At 33.2% G+C, this 12,337-nt stretch overlaps 1 protein-coding gene across 1 annotated transcript in view; it reads right to left on the bottom strand.

Annotated features, from left to right (window-relative positions):
• Positions 1-174: 174 nt before the first annotated feature.
• LOC106460907 (zwei Ig domain protein zig-8-like) overlaps positions 175-12,337 on the bottom strand; it is a 106,520-nt gene continuing 94,357 nt past the window's right edge. Inside the window, exon 5 of the mRNA XM_022387713.1 lies at positions 175-1,274. Coding sequence (XP_022243421.1) covers positions 1,150-1,274 — 125 coding nt within the window. The 3' untranslated portion in view covers positions 175-1,149. The remainder of the gene's footprint in view (positions 1,275-12,337) is intronic.

Below are 12,337 nucleotides of genomic sequence, written 5' to 3'. Positions count from 1 at the left end.
AGTTACGGTTAAGGTAAAAGTAGTACGACCGAAGTAGGTTGGCGGGTGGGTGGTGATGACTAGCTCGTCCTTCCTACTAGTCTACACTGACTAAGTAGGGACGGCTAGCGCAGATAGCCCTCGTGTAGCTTTGCGCGAAATTCCAAAACAAACAAACAAATCTTATTCCTTTATTTGGAAACTTGAATTTCTCAGAAATGAGCATACGATCTTCATATTTTCTAGATATCATTTGAAAAACACGTCTAATTCACATACCGAGAATCAAAGTTTACATATTTGCTACTGAAATTTCCATTTCTTTATTTGTCTGTTTAATCTATACACTAAATGAAAAGGATAGTAATAACAAATTCAACTGAACTCTCATTTCGAGCAATTTTGTTGTTGTTTTTTTAACAAAAAGCCGACTACACTTTTATTATTAGGCTGACAAATTATATATATGAAAATTATATACATAAGTCTATATATTTATATACTCACTCAGAAGGAGCTCGAAATATCGTAAACAACAATAAAACAAGAACCAAATTTTAAACTTTCTGCTCTTTGAAAATAAGCTTTAAAATTTCATTTCCTTAAGATCTTAGATGCTAACTGCATCAAGAGCATGAAAAGTTTCCAAGACAATCAGATGTTCTTCTTTTCCAAACACAAACAATAGCTAAACTGACCGACGTCGATTTTCAAAACGACTTATTTTTCTCGATCATGCAGTCATTTGTGAAAACCTTTAATCCCAGTTATACATTATCTCAAATCAGTTCGCATACATATACATACTTAAAGTGGTTACTTAGTGGGTATTTGGCCCATAGCAACATGCAATATGAATTACTAGTGTTCATTCTTATTATGAGATTTGGGTTTCGTAAGCTAGTAAAGAAGAGATAGGTATTCAGTACATTGATTAAAACAGTCTGCTCAATCTCATTGTAATAAAGATGATAATACGTATAGCCTGTTTTGAATTCGGATGGTAAGTGCCAAAAACTGTTAGTAACAGCGTCAGAGTTTTTAACCTGTTAGGTCCAAGTAAAGCTGTTTGTTTTAACCTTAATTCAAATAAGCAATCCTCTTTTGAAATAGTCGGACTGGACGTGGTTGAGCAAGCAATAAATGCAACAACTGATCGTTTTAGTCAAATCATCTGGCCACGTAGCTCATCAGGAAGAAGACCAAAGGTAGATTCCAAAACAATGATGTTCTTGTTTGGACTCCGTTTAGCGGTGAACAATTTCCATCGTGTTGCATTGCAGCTGGTTTCTCTCCTGAAATAAAAACAATCGTTTGTTGTTTCAAATGGATGACACAATTTCCATCGTGTTGCATTGCAGCTGGTTTCTCTCCTGAAATAAAAATAATCGTTTGTTGTTTGAAATGGATGACACAATTTTCATCGTGTTGCATTGCAACTGGTTTCTCTCCTGAAATAAAAATAATTGTTTGTTGTTTCAAGTGGATGACACAATTTCCATCGTGTTGCATTGCAGCTGGTTTCTCTCCTGAAATAAAATTAATTGTTTGCCATTACAAATGGATGGCGAAAAGTAGAACTTAGCTAGCTCTACTGATAGCTATAGTTTATCTTGCTCTTGATTATATAGATGAATATATTATCAAAGGTTTATCTACATTTTTATATGTATAAATAATGACAGCTGCAACATTATATTGTGTTTAACTGTTTAGAAATGGAAATATTATTGAATAAATCCTCCTCAATCTAAAATAAAACTGGCTGAAGTGTACTTAATTTTTAAATACAGCTTGGATATTTATTATACAAACAATCAGTGTAGAGCGATGTTAAGTTAAACCACTTATTCGCCCAGATAACTGGCTGGATTTAAGCATCATAAACATTTATGTAGGCTAATATTGTTTAATTTGGCCCAAAACTAACTGGACTCAGCTTTTGGAAGAGTGTTTTCCCCAAACAACTCCATCCAGATAACACAATGTAACCAGAAACGTGGATGAGAATGAAACAAATCATTTAAAACTGTCTTCCTTTAATTAACTACATTTCAAAGAAAAAACTGTTGTACGTTTATGATGCACAAGAGTCCAATAACTTCTGGGCCACCTTGTATACCATTCTGGAAAAGAATTGCACGATAATATCTGAATTTCTTACTAATAAACTATAGGCTGCTTTTTATTGACCAAATTCTTGGATAAGTAAAGTCGCTGTTCCATGGAACTCTTGTAAAAAATGTTAACAATATTTTTTGGCTGAATTATTACATTACGATCAAAGAATTATACAATTAAAACATTTTATAATGTGGACATTTATGTTAGTTATTTGTGGGCTTTCAAATGAACAATACTGGCCAAATAAAATATATGGTGGTTGAATCGTTAGACGATTCTTAGTTAAACTTATTGATATTTAACTTTATGATACTTATTTATTACATTAGTAATTGACGTAAAGGTGTATACATTTTAGTCTTTAACTAATAATACTTTCAAACATATAACTTACAAGCCTAGTCATGACACAGTATTGATAATAAATTACTGTAACACTTAAACAAGACTAATTTAGGTTCGCATTGATTAACTCATAATAGCTATTTGTATGAACATCATTATTACAAATCATTATGAGTTAAAGTTTGGAAATTTTTGGTGAAAGTTTGTGCAAAATGTTTCTTCATAGCGTAATTGAAGATCGCCTAATGAGTTGGTATAAAGCAGAGATATAATGTTACAATTTATAATGTTTAAGATTTCGAATTGTTGTAAAATGTCTATAATGTATTCTATAAAGATAATTAACTGCATATACGATTTTCATTATATTTTACCTGTGAGTAGTTTCATGTTTTCGTTAAATGTTTTGCATTTAACCAGTTATTGTTTTTATCATGTTCGTTATATATGACTTATAGATTGGACGCTGACAAAAGATCCAAGATTCGAACCGCGATATGCTACTGAACATCCTGTGCACTTTCAGTTCTAGGCGAGTTGCAGCTGTGGCAGGTAATTTCACTATTTGGATAGTAGCCGTATAGTTTCCCATTAAGTTTTAAGTATTGTTATGTCGGTGCTCTAAGGATCTATGCTTTGATCGTTTAGACCACGTGTCCACAGCATCATCCGTCGTTGACAATATCAAATATATTGTTATGTTTTGTTGCTTTTTATTTTGTAATTTTTTTGTCAAGCACGAAATCATTCTGTGTAATAACCTAATCTTATTATAATGGAGCTTGCGATGTATACGTCCAAAACTCGGATCTCGGAAACTATCGCACCGATCATCACCAATCATAACTGGATAATATTTTTATAACTAGGCAGTAATTTTATAGCTGAGCAATAAATAAAACAATTGAAATTTCCTCAAAAATGATGTGTTTCAGATTTAACCAATAAATATTACAAAGAAAAAAAAGTAAGTTTGAAATATAAAACAATCAAAAAACAAACTTAAAAAAAGATTATTTGTTTTTCTTTAGTGAAAATCTCATGAATGTTGCAACAGAAAGGAAGACACTTTTATTGATAACTGCGTATACAAAGAAATTCTTCAATATAATCTACTCTGTGATGATAACTCATTTTTAAACCAAAATTGCAATAAAATCCCTTTTCTCATGGATGGTGAACACTATTGAATGTTAAGTATAAGTACATTGCTATAGAACTGTCAGAAAAATCCAGAAAAGATCGCAGGCCCAATAACCTTCCGCAGGAACTAGCAGTTAAACCTGCCCAGAGGGCGGGTATTTCTGCTAATATAATATAATAGTTGGGCTCCTTGTGTGATGATTTTACATACATCAAAACAATAAGCGACTTAGAGATGTTTATACGTACACTGATACATATTAAGATGTCAAGAGTTTATAAGATGTTTGTACGTACACTGATACATATTAATATGTCAAGAGTTTATAAGATGTTCATACGTACACTGATACATATTAAGGTGTCAGGAGTTTATAAGATGTTTATACGTACACTGATACATATTAAGATGTCAAGAATTTATAAGATGTTCATACGTACACTGATACATATCAAGATGTCAGGAGTTTATAAGATGTTTGTACGTACACTGATACATATTAAGATGTCAGGATTTATAAGATGTTTGTATGTACACTGATACATATTAAGATGTCAGGATTTATAAGATGTTTGTACGTACACTGATACATATTAATATGTCAGGATTTATAAGATGTTTGTACGTACACTGATACATATTAAGATGTCAGGATTTATAAGATGTTTGTATGTACACTGATACATATTAAGATGTCAGGAGTTTATAAGATGTTTGTACGTACACTGATACATATTAATATGTCAAGAGTTTATATCACATTATACGTAAGCCTGCATTATCCTGCAAATAGATTAGCCTACGTGTTTACTACCAACTTTATTTAAATATTATTATTATTTGGTTTATAAAAAATATAAACATTTTAACATTCTGTTGAGTATAATTTGTTCACATGAGTTTCTTAAGTAATTAATGTTAACTTTTGATCAACGCAAGCTTCCTACAAAGTGGCCAAACTACAAAAGGGATCCTAATAAAAGTTTCTGTAGTGTCCACACCCCTCTAGCCAATTATGTTTATTATTTTTATACCTTAGGACAATATCGGGGAAACATGTGTACACCAGGTGTAAGTGTCTTAACGCGGTGTGTAACTGTTTTGCATTAGGTAGAATTTAATTTAATCATGCATCACACAGTGATTTGAATGATGTACTTATGCCCAAAATATATTTTAAAGTAATTTACGTTCTATAAGTATTAACTGTGTGCGTGAATTCCATAAAGGAAAACATTTTTCCCATCAAACTTGAAATGTTCACCATAAAGTGATCACACTCCTTATTTAGAACATCATACTTACCTGTTGATTTCGTTTCTTTCTTTTGCAGAATTTTGGTGGTGACTCGAGTAGTTTAGAGTAGACCAGAAAAGGGTAGTGGAAACTTCAATATAAGTCAACATTGTTGTCACATCAAAACAATATATTTGAGTGATGATGACGACCAGGATGTTTCCTTAGATAGCAGATAGCAAGAACGCCAGTTTAAAACCAAGAAGAAATAATAAAAGGAAACCCCCCAGAGAGTTAGAAAATTCCATAATAAGATTTACAAGAGACAGACAGTGTTTATGAACGCCTCAAGCCTGATTGGGAAAAATGTTATCTGACATCCTACCTGCTAAAAAAACTTTGACAAACAAGATCAATAGGGAAGTCTCCAGGAAAAATATGTTGATGTTGGTTAAACGAAAAAATCCAGCTCATGTTGGATATGCCAGACTTTCTGTAGCGCCAGCTCTTGACTGGAGGTTCTGTATGTTTTGTCAATAGGTGTCAAATAAGAAAGTAGGAATCTCCATCAAGTGATGACGTATGATGCATGAGCTAGTTAAAGTGCCAAATCACAGATGATTACAGGTGAGGATCACGAACGTAAATTTCACTCCAGATAAGGATTACGGAAGTAGATTTCACTCCAGGTGAGGATCTCGGACGTAGACTCACTCCAGGTGAGGATCGCGAACGTAGATCTCACTCCAGGTGAGGATCACGAACGTAGATCTCACTCCAGGTGAGGATCACGAACGTAGATCTCACTCCAGGTGAAGATCACGGACGTAGATCTCACTCCAGGTGAGGATCACGAACGTAAATCTCACTCCAGGTGAGTATCGCAAACGTAGATCTCACTCGAGGTGAGGATCACGAACGTAGATCTCACTCCAGGTGAAGATCACGAACGTAGATATCACTCCAGGAATATGCACAAAAGTGTTACTTTATTTTTGCAGTACAAGTCTACATAATACACATACCTACACATTCCTGAAAACAGTATAAAATGTGGCTATCTAACCTCTATGGACGGACCTAGCCAGTAAATACCTTTTGTTTAAGCTGTTTAACTATATTATTCGAACAAGTAGTAAAATAATTTGCACGATGTCTAAGTACGAGAGAATATGCGATACAGTCCCTTTTTGTATGGACCTTGGATTGCAGCTGAAGCATGGACAATACACAAGTTATGGCAGCGCGTGCTCCTCCATTCATTATGCGTAATTATAGATCCATACACCTGGACTAACGTGATGATAATCTTTCAAAAGTACAAATCAGAGAAAATTTACTCTGAGTGTGCTATGGGGTAACACGTCTCCAGGATTGGAAACTAACGAAGAACAGAACTAAAAACGAACTCAATAAAAATATAAATAAATGATTAAATACACTGTTGTTTCGTTCTTATTTAAATGACCGGGATGAATTTTTTTGGCAGTTGTATCTTTTCTTGACAATATTTTGTTGGCAGTAATCTCAATACTATCTAACAAGATTCGGTCATCTTAGGATATTTTGGTTAGTCCTAAATCCATATAATGAGCTGACAATGAAACTAATCTTTGTGATAATAGAAAATTAAAGATACTAAAAATAGGTCTATCTGACAGTAACATTAATGAAAGAATAGAATGCAACTTATTCACAGAACACAGAACACTAGAATGGTCTGATTCTAGCGTTATCGAAGGATTCGAAAAATTGGACATTAGTATATACAACTCTTGATACAATCCTCTCTAACAATGCCTTGTGACATTAGTATACACAACGCTTGATACAATCCTCTCTAACAATGCCTTGTAACATTAGTATATACAACTCTTGATACAATCCTTTCTAACAATGCCTTGTGACATTAGTATATACAACTCTTGATAAAATCCTCTCTAACAATGCCTTGTGACATTAGTATATACAACTCTTGATACAATCCTTTCTAACAATGCCTTGTGACATTAGTATACACAACGCTTGATACAATCCTCTCTAACAATGCCTTGTGACATTAGTATACACACTCTTGATACAATCCTCTCTAACAATGTCTTGTGACATTAGTATACAACACTTGATGCAATCCTCTCTAACAGTGCCTTGTGACATTAGTATAAACAACGCTTGATGTAACCCTCTAACAATGTCTTTATCATTAGTATACACAACGCTTGATGCAATCCTCTCTAACAATGTCTTGTGACATTATTATACACAAAGCTTGATACAATCCTCTCTAGCAATGCCTTGTGATATTATTATACACAACGTTTGATGCAATCCTCTCTAACAATGTCTTTGACATTATAATACACAACGCTTGATGCAATCCTCTCTAATAATGTCTTTGACATTAGTATACACAACGATTGATGCAATCCTCTCTAACAATGTCTTTGACATTAGTATGCACAACGCTTGATGCAAACCTCTCTAACAATGTCTTTGACATTAGTATCCACACAACGCTTGATGCAATCTTCTCAAACAATGTCTTTGACATTAGTATGCACAACGCTTGATGCACTACTCTCTAACAATGTATTTGACATTATTATCCACAACGCTTGATGCAATCCTCTCTAACAATGTCTTGTGACACATGAACGCCCATTAAAACGGCCTCTGCCAGTGTAATTTTAAAGTGGCTTGATATCTGAGATAAATTATTACAACACACATTACTGTTTGTTTAGCTATAGAGGTACGTAGCAGGACGTATTTGAATTTTAGTGACGTTGTTGTAACCTTGACCTTTGACCTAGACACTAAACAAACTAATCACTTCTAAGTTGGATCATAGTCTAATTGTATACCAACTTTCGTCCAAATCCATGCAGGCGTTTTTGAGAAAACATGCTGACAAAACACACAAAGGTGAATTAAGAAATGGAATTGTGGACGTGAAAGTTTTCAAAAGGTCGTGATATATCCTAAAACGTTTAATCTTATAATTGGTAGAAGAATGTTGAATTTCTCGCACAAGTTAACGACTTTGGTTTTCAAAATTTGGTAAGGGAAACGCCATTTGTGAGAAATAAGCGTGATTTTATAAGTTCTGTCTATGTAATCTTGATGAAGAAAACATTTCAACATTTTTATACAGAATATTTGTATTTGGAGATTCAAGATTCATAACTTCTTACTTAAAAATATGTTCTGTTGAAAAATTGGAAGTTAAATGTTTGATTAAAGATGCTAATACGTAAATGAAAAAAAAAGGAATTGGTTTTAGTAAAAGAGGTTTTATATAAAGTTAGTTCCATTAAGTACATGTGTTTGGCAGTGTCAAAAAAATTAAGAGAAACCTGATAAGCAGGTTACAGAATATCACATACGTTTCTACAAGTGTGACTAATGTGCAAAGCTTTCTTGTAGTCTTCCTTATGAAGATGTGTTATGTATGGTAATCTAAATGTAAATAAATATAAATCAGGCACTTGTGAGCTGTAAATATACTTCCAGGGAAATTCCTTGTGTTTGTTGAAAGACAAATGTATTGTTAAGTAAAACATATTTTTTAACAATTCGTTTAATGTGAAACAATGATAATTTTTATGAGTAGCATTAACAGAAAAACATCTATGTTTACAAACATAAAGCATTAATTTACATGAATTCTTAAAATGTCTGGAAATTGTTCATGCATTACTTTTTAATCCTTTCAATAGGAAGAGTAGTATAAAAGAAACCTTTACTAAAGTTCAAAGTACCTATTGTTTTAAATTTCCTCCTTACGTTCAGTGTAATTACCGATGATAATGACCTGATTAATAGCGATTCTGCCTTTGAAAGTATTTCATTCTCGTTTGCAGGCTTCAACTAAGGTGTTTGTTACAAGCCAGCTATTTAGTGTTTCATATTAACACACTTGAACACAGTTTATTCATTAGCGTTCTATTTTTAATCTGATAGTTTCACGCTTATAATATAGTCTCTACGTTTAATGACAGGGTGGAAAGACATCACTAAATAGAATTAGGTGGCTAAACGATGTAATAGATGTCTGTCCAACAAACGTCAGCTCTCATCGTTTCTAAGACGGCCAAGCGCTTAATTCGCGAGATACCGGTAAACTTATGAGATTTGATAAAATTGGGAGCTACGTTATTCCACGTTTGTTTCAATAAATGATTAAGCTGTGGTCATCATATTCGCGTATTTCTGTAGTACTATCTGCAAAATGGACAAATACATTAGATATATTGCAAAAGGGAGAAAATATCATCAGATATTTCCAAAAATAATGATAATTGCACTCGTTTTCAAAATGGGGGAGAAATTTAAGCATGATACTGGATTTTGACATAAGGAAATTGAAAACGTAAGAAACAAAGAACAATATGTGCTACAAGTCATTTAACGCACATATATAGTTTGAGTAAGGTTGTGTGTAAAATATAAGTAGTTGTGTAAGAAGTAGTAACTATGAGAATTACTTTGTCCATGCGGAGGTAATGACACCCATGTCGCAGCGAACATACAAAACAATTATAAAAGGAAATTTGGTGAGTGATGTGAGGGTTGCAGGGTATATAGTCTACGAAGAGGGTTACAGGGTATGTAGTCTACAAAGAGGGTTACAGGGTATATAGTCTACGAATTACATAACTTTTGTTATCTATTCTCAATCTTTATCTGTTCATTATTTTGCTAGTGGTAAATTTTTGATCAAGATATTTTATAAGCAATCACTTATGCCACAGTTTGCCACCAGCGTAAAACTAGACATGTTTATGATAAGGATTTTTTCATGTGCTGAAAAAATAACGTTTTTTTTTGTTTTAAATTAAAATATTCAGACCTAAAATTCTGATTTTATGCGTTTGCATCTCAGATAAAAACAGCCCTACTCATTATATTACTTGCCTAAACATTTGGAAAACAGCATGTTGTGTTATAATCATGGCCTATAATACACAGTGTACATACTGAGAAAACAAAATAATTCAGAATTTTAAATACAGATTCAGTCAGTATGAATAAACTGGGTTGTAGTTATGGACTTCCGGCGATAACAATAATCTGGGTTGTAGTTATGGGCTATGGACTTCCCACGATAACTTGTTTTGCTTGACCGTCGGCAACTCATTTTGAAAATTATCGATTTTCGAAAATTAGCTAAAGTTAAGAAGTAAATGAAAGACCACGATCCCCCCCCCCCTCCTACTTCTTTTGGAAATGAAAACCACGAACCCCCCTCCTACTTCCTTTGGAAACCCTTATACATCAACAATTAGAGGCTGCTCTGATAGCATGATGCATCCAAACCACTACAACTTCGATAATGAGGTTATAATTTAAATATAAGTAATAATCCAGCCAAATGAAGTGATAACAGAAAACAATATTTTATCTGGGTATAACGATTATAATGGCTAAAAAAATAGTGTAAACAATACCAGTTTTCCGATATCGTTCATGCCTGTGTTTTTTTGAGACTTATTTAGGCTGTAAACAATCAACCAGTTATATAGAAACATGTTGCAACATGCTAAAAAGCTTTTTCTGCCAGCACTTTGAACTATTTACTTACTACACAAATTGAATAAATCAGCAACAGAAGTCCAGGCCAACCATTGTTAATCACTGTCACCGAGTCAATTTAATCCCATTATTCCGCTTATATTTAAATCATCTCCTAAAATTCATGATAGATTTGTTTCATTTCACTACTCTTCTTTGGTCAATGACATAAACACCCCACCCCCCTCCCTTCCACACACAAACACTTTCTCTAATCTCGCATTCTTACGTATATTCTTATGGACTATATTAACTTGGCAAATACACGCTAACATAATGGAAAGTAGAGTGTTTCGTTTAGTCCTAACAGATAGATTGTAGTGCTCAACCTAGACAGCCAGCGAATTAAGCTTGTTTCGTGTAAATACATTTTATAGTTTTTATTTTAATAATATTAATAAAAACAGAACTCCATTAGGTAAACATTATGCATACACGTAGTTGTATGGCACCCCACGAAGCTGATTTTAGCTTAATCGAAGTTCCTATATTTCAGTTTGGAACATGTATTACTAGCATCAGTCTTCACAAATTATTGTACTTGAACACTCATACGATATTTAAGACAGAAATAACAAAACATTTAAATTCATAATACACAATGCAACTCTTTATATTGGGAAGTCAATACTGGTAAACAACATCAGTTATAGCAAAGTCCACAATGGAAATAGATCCTTATTACTAGATAGCCTTAATGGCCATAATAAACTAAAACACTTGAGCTTCACTTACGAAACATTTTTTTCAATGTGATATTTTGTATCTGCACACAGTTTATAAAATGTAAAGGAAGTGCTGTGTATTTAAGGTAATTAAAAGTAATTAAGTGACCTACCAGTACTACTCATGTAAGAGGTTAGGTACTTAGAGTTCTAAACGAATCTGACAGACGTACGGGGCGTCTAAAAGACTGCAAGGTTAAGCCTAAGTGGGTTAAACCCTTTCCACAACACGTGATACACACCAAATACCTCTTGTACAAAAGACACTTTGAGCCGAATGGTGTGATCAAAAATGACAAACCGATCGACTTATCTAGTAGGAGACACCAGATCTAGCAACGCTTTCAAAACTTGGGTATAGGGGAGAAGTATTAAAACTCAACAGGTGGCAGTGCCTGTACTCTAACACCCAGAACCTTAACACAGAAACACTGGTGTTTGAGTTGGGGCTCTGAGGGATGACAGGTCCATTCCTCCACATATATTTATTTTTACAGTGCATAATACTATCTACACCAACTTCTCTATTATGTATATGATGACGTCGTTCTTACTTCCCTGCTCTTAATTTCATTTTTGCATAGTTTAAAGAAGCTTAAAGCGCATATCACGCACGCGCGTGCATTACTCTTTTAATTATATAGATACGTAAAACTTGTTTTCATTTAAAAACAAAATAACTTTTTCTAAGTTACTTTCTTTGGTATTCCTGAACCTGTCTATATCTAATAATTTAAGTACTAGGAATAAACTGAAAAATATAAAACTTGTTTTATATTTATTACCATAACTGTTTTGTTATAACATGACAGGTTATATACAAGGAACTTGTTTATGTTTGATACCATAACTGTTTTTTTTTTATAATATGACAGGTTCGATACAAGAAACTTGTTTGTATTTGATACCATAACTGTTTTTTATAATATGACAGGTTCGATACAAGGAACTTTCTTAAGTTTGATACCATAACTGTTTTTTCATAATATGACAGGTTCTATACAAGAAACTTGTTTGTATTTGATACCATAACTGTTTTTTATAATATGACAGGTTCGATACAAGGAACTTGTTTGTATTTGATACCATAACTGTTTTTTTTTATAATATGACAGGTTCTAAACAAGGAACTTGTTTGTATTTGATACCATAACTGTTTTTTTTTATAATATGACAGGTTCTAAACAAGGAACTTGTTTGTATTTGATAC

The sequence above is a fragment of the Limulus polyphemus genome, unplaced genomic scaffold, assembly GCF_000517525.1.
Source record: "Limulus polyphemus unplaced genomic scaffold, Limulus_polyphemus-2.1.2 Scaffold859, whole genome shotgun sequence".
NCBI lineage: Eukaryota > Metazoa > Arthropoda > Merostomata > Xiphosura > Limulidae > Limulus > Limulus polyphemus.
This window is presented reverse-complemented; position numbering and strand designations above follow the sequence as displayed.